The sequence below is a fragment of the Mobula birostris genome, chromosome 4, assembly GCF_030028105.1.
Source record: "Mobula birostris isolate sMobBir1 chromosome 4, sMobBir1.hap1, whole genome shotgun sequence".
In the NCBI taxonomy this organism is placed as follows: Eukaryota; Metazoa; Chordata; class Chondrichthyes; order Myliobatiformes; family Myliobatidae; genus Mobula; species Mobula birostris.
In genome coordinates this window covers 191,689,902-191,704,450 of record NC_092373.1, presented here as the reverse complement: position 1 = coordinate 191,704,450, position 14,549 = coordinate 191,689,902, and the positions used below count along the sequence as shown (strand labels likewise).

Here is a 14,549-nt window from a genome sequence, read left to right as displayed (position 1 = left end):
TTAATCGAGGCACTGAGATCAAGAGCCAGGAAGTTATGTTGCAGCTTTAGGTTGCATCTGGAGTATTGCATTCAGTTCTGGTCACCCCATTTACATGGAGGTTTTGAAGAGCTGCAGAAGGGGTTTACCAGGATGTGTTATAACAGATTTGGCAATCTTGGGTTATTTTATTCATTCTGGAGCAGTAGAGGTTGAGAAGAGATCTGACAGAAGTTTACAAAATTATAAGAGGCACCGATACAGACGGCACCTCTTCCATAGAGTTGAAAAGGTGAGAGGGAGAAAGTTCAAAGAAGTCATGCAAGGCAAATTTTTTACACAGAGGGTAGTGGATGCCTGGAATATGCTGCCGGGGTGATGGTGGAGGCATTTATGATACAGGTATTTCAGAGGCTCTTAGTCACGTGAATGTGCAGACAATGGACCATAAGGTATACGAGCAGAATTAGACCATTTACCCATCGAGTCTGATCCGCCACTTTATCATGGCCGATCCAATTTTCTGCTCAGCTCCAATCTCCTGCTTTCTCCCCGTATTCCTTCATGCTCTGACCTCTGCCTTAAATATACATAAAGACTTGGCCTCAACAGCTACCTGTCACAAAGAATTCCATGGATACACTACCCTCTGGTTAAAGACATTCCTCCTCCTCTCTGTTCTAAAAGGACACCCCTCTACTTTAAAGCTGTGTCCTCTGGTCTTAGACTCTCCCACCACAGGAAACATTCTCTCCACATCCACTCTATCAAGGACTTTCACCATTCAATAGGTTTCAATGAGATTACCCCTCATACTTCTGCATTCTATTGAATACAGGCCCAGAGCCATCAAGCGCTCTTCATATGACAAGCCATTCAATCCTGGATTTGTTTTCATGAACTTCCTTTGAATTCTCTCCAGTTTCAGCAGACCTTGTCCAAGATAAGGGGCCCAAACCTGCTCAAAATACTCCAAGTGAGGCTTCACCAGTGCTTTATAAATTTCAACATTACATCCTTGCTTATATATTCTAGTCCTCTTGAAGTGAATGTTAACGTCGCATTTGCCAACCTGCAAATTAACCTTTGGGGAATCCTGCATAAGTCCCTTTGCACCTCAGTTTTTTGTATTTCCTCTCCATTTAGAAAATAGTCAACCTTTTAATTTCTTCTACCAAAGTGCATGACCATACACTTCTTGACACTGTATTCTATCTGCCATTTCTTTGCTCATTCTCCTAATCTGTCTAAGTCCTTCTGTGGCCTCTCTACTTTCTCAAAACTAGCTGCCCCTTCACCTATCTTCATACCATCTGCAGACTTTGTAAGAAAGCCATTAATTCCATCATTCAAACCATTAACATAACATAAAAATAATAGGTCCTAACACAGACCCCTGTAGAACACCACTAGTTACTGGCAGCCAGCTAGAAAAGGCTCCCTTTATTCCCACTCCTTTCCTATCACCAATCAGCCACTGCTTTATCCGTACTAGAAACTTTCCTGTAACACCATGGGCTCATAGTTTGTTAAGCAGCTTCATCTGCAGCACCTTGACAAAAGCCTTCTGAAAGTCCAAGTACACAACATCAACCAATTCTCCTTTGTCTATCCTGCTTGTTATTTCTTCAAGGAATTCCAACAGATTTGTCAGACAAAATTTTCCCTTGACGAAACCACGCTAACTACAGCCTATTTTATCATGTGCCTCCAAGTACCCCGAGACCTCATCCTTAATAATTGACTCCAACATCTTCCCAACCACTGAAGTCAGAATAACTGGCTTATAGTTTTCTTTCTTCTGCCTCTCTCACTTCTTGAAGAGTGGCGTAACATTAGCAATTTTCCATTTTTCCAGAACTATTCCAGAATCTAGTGATTCTTGAAAGATCATTACTAATGCCTCCATGATCTCTTCAGCCACCTACCATCTGGTCCAGGTGACTTATCTACCTTCAGTCCTTTCGGTTTCCCAAGAACCTTCTCTCTAGTAATGGTAACTTCACATACTTCATGACCCCTCATACCTGGAACCCACCATACTTCTAGTGTCTTCCACGGTGAAGATTGATCCAAAGTTTAGTTCATCTGCCATTTTGTTGTCCCCATTACTACATCTCCTGCATCGTTTTCCAGTGGTCCGATATTCACTCTTGCCTCTTAGGTATTTGAAGAAACTTTTTGCATCTTCTTTAATATTATTGGCTGGCTTACTTTCGTATTCCATCTTTACCTTGTTAATTACTTTTTTAGTAGCCTTCTGTTGGTTTTTAAAAGCTTCCCAGTCCCTTAACTTCCCACAAGTTTTTGCTCTGTTGGTTTTGACTTCTCTTGTTAGCCACAGTCGTATCATCTTTCCTTTGGAATACTTCTTCCTTTTCAGGCTGTATATAGTCAGTGCCTTCCAAATTGCTTGCAGAAATTCCAGCCGTTGCTGCTCTGTTGTCATCCCTGCCAGGGTGACCATGTGCAGACAAAAGGGATGAGGTCTCATTAGCTTAATTATTTTGTGACCGTGCTATAGTGCTCTTTGTTCTACGTTCTACGAGCGGGGTTTTCTCTGCCGTGTCCTGGCTGACAATCAAAGCCCGACACAAGCCAGGAGCAGGTTAATACAATGCAGTTCATGGGAACTTGCAGTGCCCACACTGGCTGCTACATCCCCTACATCCTACTGTGAAACTGCATCAGTCATTTAGTCTATGGTCTACACTTGACCTCTCTGCAAAAGGGCCAACAAACACTTACAAGTTTGTGTTAGGGTAGCCCGCAGGACTGTTACAGAAACCCCGCTGATACATAACCTGTTAGTGAAATCTTGCCAGGTCAAAGCTGCTTCGGGATGGAAACCAACTTCTAAATAGCATGGCTTCACGGAGATACTCATTATTCTCAGTGACAAGGAGTGACAGTGTGCACAACACCCAAAGTGCAAATTGAGTCAAAGTCAAGTTTATAGCCATGTGTGTACAGATACATGAAAAACATACTGCAGCAGCACCACAGGCATATAGTACCAGGGCACGAGTCCAAAACTAGGGGGCATAGGTTTAGGGTGAGGGGGGAGAAATATAAAAGTGTCCCGAGGAGCAATTTTCATGCAGAGCATGATGAATATATCGAGTGAACTGCCAGGGGAAGTGGCTGAGGCAGGTACAATAGTATAACTTAACCAGCACTTGGATAGGTACATGGCAGGCTGGAGCTCAGAGGGGTATGGACTGAACACAGGAAAATGGGACTAGCTACGTGGGCACCATAGTCAGCGTGAAATATTTCGGCTGAAAGGCCTGTATCTATGCTGCATTGCTCTATTAATTTCCCCTCGGACAATTATAAAACAGAATTTGTCACCAAGCCACACCGGAAGGGCTCGAGGCAGATCGAACAAGTTATTTGAAGGGAACATCCCAGTGAGATGGAGAGAACGAGGCCAACATGGAAAGTGTTAGGGTAGGGACTCCAGAGTCTGGGCTCTGGCTGCTACTGGGAGAATCCACGGAGGGATCTGACACCGAATGTGAAACATCAAGGTGTTCCTCAGCAAGAGCCAATGTTGACCAGCAAACAGGGGCGATGAGTGACTAGGACTTGATTCGGGCAGCACAGTTCAGAATGACAAGTCTTTGGAGGGGAGAATAAGGGCAGAAGGCCACTGAAATGATCAAGCCTGGCTACTAAACCATGGGTGAGGGGCCAACATACACAGGAGCACCAGGAAAGGTTTATGTATCCATGTTTGCAGTAGGGTATGAAACCAGAACCACTGAAAAGCAGATGCAGTCCCTACTGAGACAATGGATTGCTTCCATTTCTCAGGTAAAATAACCTTGGGGTCTACATGCCAGCATTTAATCATGAAGAGGTGATGGCTTATGTGGGAAGGTGGATTTGAACTTCCCAGAGCAAGGCTGAGTTGCTATGTGTCATGTTCTACTCCGATATCCACTGATGCTCTGTTTTTGACGCCTTGTCATTCACCTTCCAAAGTAATTTTTTGTGCTGAATGTTCGTAAAGATAAAAGCTGTCTTTGTTTTGTCACATGTACTTTGAAACACACTGTGAAATGTATTGTTTGCATGAACAACCATCACACAGTCTGAGAATGAGCTGGGGGCAGATTATAAGTGTTGCCGTGCTTCCTGTGCCAACATAGTATGCCCACAATTGACTATCCTTAACCTGCACACCTTTGGAATGGGAGAGGAAACCGGAGCACCCGGAGGAAACCCATGTGGTCATGGGGAGAACGTACAAACTCTTTACAGACGATGGTGGGAATTGAACCCTGATCACTGCACTAGAAAGTGTTACCCTAACCACTATGCTAATGTACTGTATCACCCAGGGTTTAAGCAGTATCACTGGATGCCAGGTGAAATGTAGACTCCTCTTTTGCTTTTCTCGTTGCAGCCTCACACAGCAAGTGTGCCATGGGTGCTTCAAGAAGCAGGGGAAGCTCCAGCGATGCGCCCAATGCAAGTTCGCCCACTACTGCGACCGGACCTGCCAGAAAGCAGCGTGGACGGAGCACAAGAACGAGTGCACTGCCATCAGGAAGTTCGGCAAGGCGCCCAGCGAGAGCATCAGGTGAGCCCAGGCTGTTGCCCCTCCTCGTCCCCGCAGTATGGAGGCCCTCACCACTCCCTGGAGGCACAAGGTTTCCAAATGGATGGGAATGGAAGAGGCAGGCGATGCTGAGGTCAACAACATTGCCTAGGTTCTCACAAATGCATGGAGTTTAGTCTGGACAAGCGTGAGGTGTTTTCACTATGGGAGGTCACATGTAAAAGGGAAGTACATTGTTAATGGCAGGGCCCTTAACAGTGTTGATGCACAATGGGATCTTGAGGTCTAACTCCCTGCAAGCAACCCGTGGCCCTGAAGGTCTCTGAGCTCGCTGCAAGTAGATAGGGTGGTAAAGAAGGCCTGTGCATGCTTCCCTTAATGGGTCAGGGCATTGAGTACAAAGTCAGCAAGGCATACCGCACCTACATAAAACTGTAGTTAGGCTGAATTTGGAGTATTGTGTCCATTTCTGATTATCCCATTAAAGGTTTTGGACAGAATGCAGAAGAGGTTTACTAGGATCCTGCCTGGATTAGAAGCTACGAGCTACAAGGAAAGTTTGAACAAACCTGGGTTGTTTTGAGTGTTGGTGGCTGAGGGGAGACTTGATCGTTCGTTTGTTATGTGGCGTGTTGTATGACATGGATGCCCATGGTCCTTCCATGATCATGATTGTTCTTGGCAAAATTTTTCTACAGAGGTGGTTTGCCATTGCATTCTTCTGGGCAGTGTCTTTACATTCGGATGACCCCAGCCATTATGAATACTCTCCAGAGACTGTCTCCCTGGTGTCAGTGGTTGCATATAACCAGAACTTATGATATGCACCAGCTGCTCATATGACCATCCACCACCTGCTCCCATGGTTTCAAGTGACCTTGGTCAAGGGAGACCTGCAGGCTAGCAGAGGGAAGGAGCACCTTACAGCTCTTTTGGTAGGGACACCCTCCACCCCGCTACCCAATAGAAATTTATAAAGAGAGAGCGTAGACGGTCAAAATCTCTGTCCAAGGTACAAGAGGACATGCATTTAAGGTGAGAGGGGAAGAAGTTTAAAGGACATTTGCAGAGAAAAAGCGTGGCAGGTGCCTGTAACGTACTGACAAGGATAATAGTGGAAGCGGATACGAAGGAGTTTTTAGATGGACACATGAATATGTAGAGGATAGAGGAATATGCACCATGCACAGGCAGAAGAGATTTATAATAGTCACAGACATTGGCCTATACCTGTGCTGTACTGTTCTATGTTGAATGTTACTTTGCACAGGGAACAATTGGCTTCTGGAACAGGTGACTAAAAGATATGTTAACAGTGGACTCCCAGCTGGTCACAGCAGAAGATTTCTGAGAGAGAAATTGCAATCATCCAACAGACCTCTGTTGATTTCTGTATTTGGAGCAGGGGTTCCCAGCCTTTTTTATGCTATGGATCCCTGCCATTAACTGAGGGGTCCGTTAACCCCAGGTTGGGAATCACTTCTTCTTGCTGTGTTTTTCTGCTTTGCTTCCTCTGTTTGCTGGTCCTAAGAGATCCCATGCATATTTTGGGTAGGATGGAGGATAGGAAAATTCAAAAGTCACACTAAGCCATGAAGAGATAATCCTGATGATGTGATCAAGCAACAAACATCAAAGTTGCTGGTGAACGCAGCAGGCCAGGCAGCATCTCTAGGAAGAGGTACAGTCGACGTTTCAGGCCGAGGCCCTTCGTCAGGACTAACTGATGATGTGTTTGTGTTTTCTTTAATGTGTCTGCATCTCAGAGGGAAGATCCTCATGGATCTACCAAAGTAAAGTAGTTCACAGTGTATTAGCTAAAATTCTCATCTCTTAATTCCCTTCTAGGTTTGGCCCTCAGAGACCTTCGGGGCCAGAGGTAACAGAGTTCCTGTGCTCCAGAATTCCTGCACCTCTTCCTTTCACTGGTGGCAGTGACTTCCGCCAACACGAGTCGAAGCACTTTCTAAACCATGCTCCTTCTGTATCTCTCCCTCCTCGAATGACACTCTATTGTTATAGCCACATCCCTCTGGCTCTCGAGCATTATTTGACTGGCCCCATTTTTTGAATATTTGTTTCTCGATTTATAAATAGTATAAATTCATGATACTTAGGGTATTTTTTAGAGATTAAAGAAATCAAGAGGTGTATGGTTATTGTGGAAAGTTGGTACTGATGTATGAGATCAGCCATAAACTTACTGAACAGTACAGTGGGCTCAAGAGGGCAAATTGCCCCCTTGCCCTCTTTTTCTATTTCTCATTCTGATTCCCCTCTCACCCCTTCTCTTCTCCTCATCTTCCTCCGGTGCTCCTCCTCCTTCCCTTTCTCCCATGGTCCACTCTCCTCTCCTATCGGATTCTTTCTTCTTTAGCTCTTTAGCTCTTCCACCTGTCACCTCCCATCTTCTCATTTCATCCCAACCTCCCACCTACTAACCTTCCTCCTCACCTGGTTTCACCTATCACCTGTGAGCTTGTACTCCTTCCCTTCCCCTTCCCCCATCTTCATATTTAGGCTTCTTCCCCCTTCCTTCCACTCCTAATGAAGGATCTCGGCCTGAAACATTGACTGTTTATTCCCCGCCATAGAGCCTGCCTGATCTACTGAGTTCCTCCAGCATCTTGAGTGTTGCTCCAGATTTCCAGCATCTATACATTCTCTTGTGCTTATGGCCTACTGCTTCTTCTGCCTGTTATGGCTGTATGCAGTTTGTAACTCCATAGCCTCCTGGAAGAGCTGAGCTTGGTAAACTGGAATTCTGAGCTGGAAATGGATCTGTGCAATGACAGGAAGAGAGATAAGCATTTTAATTTAACTTCATGATAATTTTGTGTCTGATTCAGTGGAAAATTTCACTAGTCAGTATAGAGAACACTACAGCATTGAAACTGGCTCTTCGACCTAAAGTGTTGTACCAAACCAATTACACTAGCAATCAAATGGTCAACTAAACTAATCCCTTCTGCCTACACAATGTCCATATTCTTCCATTTTCCACACACTCACGTGCCCATCTAAACATCTCTTAAAAGCCCCTAATGTATCTGCCTCTAATAAGAATGGCTTTTAGTACAAGTATATTGAGGATACTGGTGGTTTCCAGGGAAACTGTATTATTTTAATAATAGTGCAAAACTACCAGTTCATTTTTCTAAGTGGTTCTCTAACATATTGACCCTTATAACGTCTCGTTGAAACCTACCAAATATTGAAAGGCCTAGATAGAGTGGATATGGAGAAAATGTTTCCTATAGTTGGGGAATCTTGGATGACAGGACACAGCCTCAAAATAGAGGGACGCCCATTTAGAGCAGAGATAATGAGGAATTTTTTCAGCCAGAGGGTAGTGAATCTGTGGAATTCATTGGCACAGACAGCAGTGGAGGCCAAAGCAGAGGTTGAGAGGTTCTTGATTAGTTAGGGCTTTAAAGGTTACAGGGAGAAGGTAGGAGAATGGAGTTGAGGGGGATAATAAATCAGCCACAATAGAATAGTGAAGCAGACTTGATGGGCCAAATATCCTAATTCTACTCCTATATCTGACGGTCTAAGATTGGTTCCAATATCCTTTAGAGAGAGAGAGAAAAAAGATTTTAATAGTTGTGAGGTTTCCAAAATAGCTTTATTAAAAAAAAATCAAAATGAAGTTTTTTTGTAGATCAAGTTATTGGAATTTGTAAAACACTGCCAGACTGAGCAAAGGAAACAACTCTACAATTATGCTAACAATGACTTGGGTAAATATTTGTAAGGTATCGTGTGTGATTCATAATTCTGCACTTTTCTTAGACTGGCCTCCCGTATCCTGTGGAGGATGAGGAGAGAGGGAGACGTTGTCTCTGAGGATCGCCTCACGTCCATTGAGAACCTGCAAGATCATCTGGATGACCTCAGTGAGGAAGAGAAGAAGCAGCTGACACTGGATGTTGAGGTCTTCCAGAAGTACTGGGACTCCAGAGAGCAGCAAGTTGGCACACAGTCCATATCACACATTTTTGGAGTGGTAAGTAGTGTGAAATTGTAAAAAAAAATTCCTGACCTGAGCATTCTTGGAAAACAGTTGCTGCTTTGGTAAATTTGATTATAGTGTATTTTCATAGAATATGGAAAAAGGCCCTTCAGCCCAACAATACCATGCTGAACATCAAACACATATTTACACTGGTCCCAGTTTGTACTTGCACTAATCTCCATCAAATTCATCTAAGGTTCTACCACATGTACACACCCTGGGCAATTTACAGTGCCCATTTTACCTACCAAACTTTGTAGCCAAGTTTGCAGACGATCCACAAGATAGGTGGAAGGGCAGGTAGTGTTGAGGAAGCAGAGTCTGCAGAAGGATTTGGACAGATTAGGAGATTAAGTAGAGAAGTGGCGGATGGAATGTAGTGTAGGCAAGTGTATGGTCATGGATTTTGGTAGAAGGAATAGAGGCAGAGAACATTTTCTAAACAGCGAGAAAATTCAAAAATCGGATATGCAAAGGGACTTGGGAGTTCTTTTGCAAGATTCTCTGAAGGTTAATTTGCAGGTTGAGTCAGTGGTAGGGAAGGCAAATGCAATGTTAGCATTCATTTCAAGAGGACTTGAATATAAGAGCAAGGATGTAATGCTCAGGCTTGATAAGGCATTGGTCCGATCGCACTTGGAGTATTGTGAGCAGTTTTAGGAAAATTATCTAAGAAAAGCTGTTTTGTGCCGAGACCCTTGGTCAGGACTAACTGAAAGAAGAGATAGTAAGGGATTCTTTCAGTTAGTAAGAGTTAGTAAGAAAATCTCTTACTATCTCTTCTTTCAGTTAGTGCTGACGAAGGGTCTCGGCCCGAAACGTTGACTGTACCTCTTCCTATAGATGCTGCCTGGCCTGCTGTGTTCCACCAGCATTTTGTGTGCGTTGCTTGAATTTCCAGCATCTGCAGACTTCCTCGTGTTTGGGCTAAGAAAAGATGTGCTGGCATTGGAGAGGGCCCAGAGGAGGTTCATGAGAATGATTCTGGGAATGAAAGGGTTTGCGTATTTGAAGCATTTAATGGTTCTGGGCCAGCACTCTGGAAGAGAAGCAGGAGCTGACATTGAACGTTGAAGTTTTCCAGAAGTACTGGGACTCCAGAGAGCAGCAAGTTGGCACACAGTCCATATCGCACATTTTTGGAGTGGTAAGTAGTGTGTATTCTTCAAAAATATAATCATTCCTAACCAGGCGTTTAGAAGAATGAGGGGGGATCTCATTGAGACCTATGGAACACTGGAAGACCTAGATAGAGTGGATGTGCAGAGGATGTTTCCTATACTGGATGAGCCTTGGACCAGATTGCACAACCTCCGAATAGAGGTACATCCATTTAGAACTGAGATGAGAAGAAATTTCTTTAGCCAGAAGGTGGTGAATCTGTGGAATTCATTTCCACAGACGACTACGGAGGCCAAATCATTGAGTATAGTAGGGATATGGAGGGCCATATTCCTGGTGCTGGTCTTTGGGAGTAGGCAGTTTAAATGGTTTCTGGTTGGAATAGATGGGCTGAAAGGCCTGTTTCTGTGCTGCACTTTACTATGACTTTATGACTCTATATTTAAAGTGGAGGTTGATAAGTTGTTGGTTAGTCAGGGCATCAAAGATTACAGGGAGAAGGCAGGAGCATGGGGTTGAGACGGATATCAGCCATGATAGAATGGTTGAGCAGACACGATGGGCCGAGTGGCCTAACTGTGCTCCTATACCTTATGGTCTTTGAAATGTGGAAGCAAACCGGAAACTCTTACAGTCAAGGGTAGGATGTGCAGACACAGCACATGCATGCATGCACACACACTACCAGAGGTCAGTATTGAACCTTGGTTGCTGAAATAGTGGGGTAGCAGCTCTATTTTCTGCACTGTTATGTAAATTAACTCAGAATTCCACCAAATCATGGAATTAAACAACATGTAAACCTTCTCTTTCAGCACACCTTGTTCGCTTGCCAACCAAACTGTCTACCCGATACCCATAGGTGTGCTTGCTCTTAGAGGTAGCATGTACTAAGCGGGCCGAGTGGCTGTTTTTAAAGTCATAAGAATATATAGGATTGGAATTACATTTGGAAAGGGAAACAGAGGGTGGAAGGGGAGAGCAGAGTGAAGACATCTTTCAACCACTGGGCTCTTCCATAACAGAGACAATTAGAAATTACCCTCATTTCTCTCAGTGGTATTCCCATATCATTCTTCAACTTAGACCAGGGTTCCTCAACTGAGGTTCCACGGAACCTCAAGATTGCATGAAAGGTCGCTAGGGGTTCCGCAAGCGATTGCGACAAAAAAAAACATCTTTTTTGAATTTTGTGCAATGCGCGATGCTAGAACTCATAGTGGTGGGCAGTGACCGAGCAGCCTCGTTAGCAATCTCGTTAGAAGCTTCTCAGCACAGTACCCAGTACTCTCAGGCAGTGTGCAGTCAGATAGTGTTTATCTGATTGAGACCATTCTCAGTTTTTGACGCGAGATGGGGAGGCCATTGATAATTGCTGAGTGCACGGAGGAGAAGACTGTAGGCTGATGAGGAGCGTGAGGTGGGTTTTCCGAGCACCGATGGACTCGCCCAACTTGGGCTGTGATATCAGCCTCTCCCTCCTAAATCACTCACCCCAATGCACTGCCGACTGACTTATGGGGGTGAGGAAGGATATCAGAAAGTCTCGAGTCTTATTGAAAACCACCTGGAAGAACTGCAGAACAAAAATGAACAGTACTTTTCCCCCTTTTCAACTGGGTGAGGGACTCTTTCTCTGAATCTTCTGCTCAGCCTGAGAACTTAACTCTGAGAGAAGAGGAAGAACTTTCTGAGCTGCGGTCTGATCGTGCAATCAAGATGGGATTTACTGACCTGCTCCTGGACAAGTTCTGGATTTCTGTGAAAGAAGAGTATCCTGCCATTCATAGGAGAGCAATGAACATTTTGCTGCAGTTTTCAACTTCTTACATGCGTGAGCAAGCTTTTTTTTGGGTTAAGAAACATCAAGAGTAAGGATAGAAATCGTCCCATTTCAGTTGAAGGTGTGTGCTTATCTGAAGTTCGATCCAGAATTGAGTATCTGTGCTGCAAAAAACAAGCACAGGCTCACACACACAAAATGCTGGAGGAACTCAGCAGGCCAGGCCGCATCTATGGAAAAGAATATTGTCAGCGTTTTGGCAGGACTATATTTGAGGCCTATGTTTGAGCTTGATCATTTTCTTGATTAGTAAGAAAATGTATTTTTCGAAGTCTTGTATAAAATTGTGTCCTCAGCTATATTTTCACTCAAATTGCTTTGGCTTATGGTTTTTAGTAACTTTACTACTCAACATTGTCAATAAATTTTAATGTTGTAACTAGCATTAATTACAATCAATTTAAAAATCTACGGAGCCTACCTTTAGAAAAACTAAATCCCATTTTGGCTTAAGCTAGATATTTAACAGAAATTTATTATGCTTGCCTTATGAGTTTTAAAAATTTATGAAAGAAAGAGATTAATTTCAAGAAAGGTTGGCTAAGAATTCATTCTCTACTCAAAAGAGCATTGATAGTTATTTTTGGATTATTAGATCACAACTTACTGATCGTGCTAATGTATCGTGAGCTGCAGATATACTAATTTTTACGCAGGGGTTCCTTGAGACCTGAAAATTATTTCGAAGGTTCCTCCAGGGCAAAAAAGTTGACAATGGCTGATTTAGACACTAGCTAGAAATTGTGCCGATTGCTTGCTGAAGTGGTAACTCTCCACTCAGTGTTTCCCTTTGAAGAGATAGTATAAATTAACAGCACTCATATTGTGCGCAGACTGCTAAATTCAGACAATTGAATTAGAATGCAATGCAAGAATCAATTAACTTACATTCAAAGAATTACATAGAATTCGTAGCAGAGAAACAGTCCAAATAGTCTATGCTGGTGTTAAAATTGCACATTATTGCTCACGGTTCTCCAGTCTTTACCAAACTCTCAGCTCTTACTCCCATTCTTTTTTTTTTCTTCTTTTCTTACATGTAACATCATTTCTTTTTCAGAATGTTTCCAAACTTTTTGCTTCAACGGTGCTGTAACTGATCAGCAAATTACAAAACCTCTCACCTGTCTGCAGTTACGGTTGCAGTCCACCCAATTTGACGTCCCGTAAACTACCAGTGCGCCATCTGGTGGAACTCCTGCATAGCGTCTCAGTTGCTGGGATTTTCAGTACTGTGATTCACCTTAGTCTTCTAGTACAGCACAAAAACACTCAGCTCGTCTGTGCTGAGCAAGATGCCCATCTAAATTAGTCCCATTAGCCTGTTTTTGGTTCTCTAAACATTTCCTATCTATTTACCTGTACAATTGTCATTTAAAATTGTTCAGGCTTTATAAGGCATTGGAGACAGAATTGATGGCTTTGCGGACAATGCGAAGGTAGGTGGAGGGGCAGGTAGTTTTGAGGAAGCAGAAAAGCTATGAAAGGACTCGGACAGATTAGGAGAATGGGCAAAGAAGTGTATGAACATGCACTTTGGTAGCAGAAATAAAAGTGTAGACTATTTCTTAAAAGGACAGAAAATGTTTTAAAACCTGAGGTGCAAAGGTACTTGGGAGTTCTCGTACAGGATTCCTTAAAGGTTAATGTGCAGGTTGATTCGGTGGTGAGGGGGGCAAATGTAATGTTGGCATTCATTTTCAGAATATAAAAGCAAGGGTGTAATTTGGAGGCTTTATAAGGCACCGGTGAGCCCTCACTTGGAGGATTGTGATCAGTTTTGCCCTCCTTATCTCGGAAAGGATGTGCTGACATTCAAGAGGATTCAAAGGATGTTCACAAACATTATTTTGGGATTGAAGAGCATTTGATGACTCTGGGTCTGTACTCACTGGAATTCAGAAGAATGAAGGGGGAATCTCATTGAAACCTATCGAATGATGAAAGGGCTCGACAGAGTAAATGTGGAGATGATATTTCCCATGGTGGGGGAGTCTAAGACCAGAGGACATAGCCTCAGAATAGAGGAATGTCCATTTAGAACAGAGATGAGAGAAACATCTTTAGCTAGAGAGTGGTGAATCTGTTGAGGGTTTGCTAGGGCATGAAAGGATATGGGGAGAAGGCAGAAGACTGGGGCTGAGAGGTAAATGGATTTTTTTTTTTATTAAGTGCAATCGTGAACAATAGCCAGATCAGAAATGGTGATCAAGTCAACTAGTTCCCAAAGAGAATTCTGATGGGCCAATCAGATGGTTCACTGCTGCTCAGTGATAGAACACACACAAAAAAAATCATATGTACGATGGTGGAGCAGACTCGATGGGCCAAATGGCCAAATTCTTCTCCTATATCTTATGGTCTTAGAAGTTAAGGCACCAACCTCAGCTGCTTCCTTTGACAGCTCATTCCATATGGTTTTGAATCATTTTAGTTTAGAGGTACAGCACAATAAGAGGCCCTCTGTCCCTATGAGCCCATGCTGCCCTTTTACACCCACGTGACCAATAGCTATAATAGCCCAATCGTCTTTGGAACATGGGAGGAGACCTATGCCGTGACCGGGAGAACTTACAGACAGCAGTGGAATAGAACCAAGTCACTGGTGCTGTAACAGTGTTTTTTTTAATTTCAAAATATACTTTATTCAAAAATAAATATATACAATAAACCATTCAATAACTTTTCATCCTTTACATACGTTTCCATTATACTCAGTACATATCCGTATTTATAGCCACCCACATGGCACTCCAGTAGTTCAGCTTACCATATCATTGTTGAGGGGTATACTCCCCGCCCACTGACCCCTCCCACTCCCACGGGTGGAGAAACCTATACTGTGCTCCTTCCCCACCGGGCCCTTGCGGTGGCTGCACCGAGTTTCAGTGCGTCCCTCAGCACGTACTCCTGCAGCCGAGAATGTGCCAGTCGGCAGCATTCTCCCACGGACATCTCCATATGCTGGTAGATCATCAAGTTTCGGGCTGACCAAAGAGCGTTTTTCACCGAGTTGA

The 14,549-nt window shown here is 43.6% G+C and overlaps 1 protein-coding gene across 2 annotated transcripts in view; it reads left to right on the top strand.

Moving 5' to 3' along the window:
• Window positions 1–14,549, top strand: part of smyd1b (SET and MYND domain containing 1b) — an 86,807-nt gene that overhangs the window by 32,365 nt on the left and 39,893 nt on the right. For both annotated transcript variants that reach the window (XM_072256710.1, XM_072256709.1), the window contains exons 2-3: window positions 4,394–4,570; window positions 8,345–8,558. In XM_072256710.1, coding sequence (XP_072112811.1) covers window positions 4,394–4,570; window positions 8,345–8,558 — 391 coding nt within the window. The remainder of the gene's footprint in view (window positions 1–4,393; window positions 4,571–8,344; window positions 8,559–14,549) is intronic.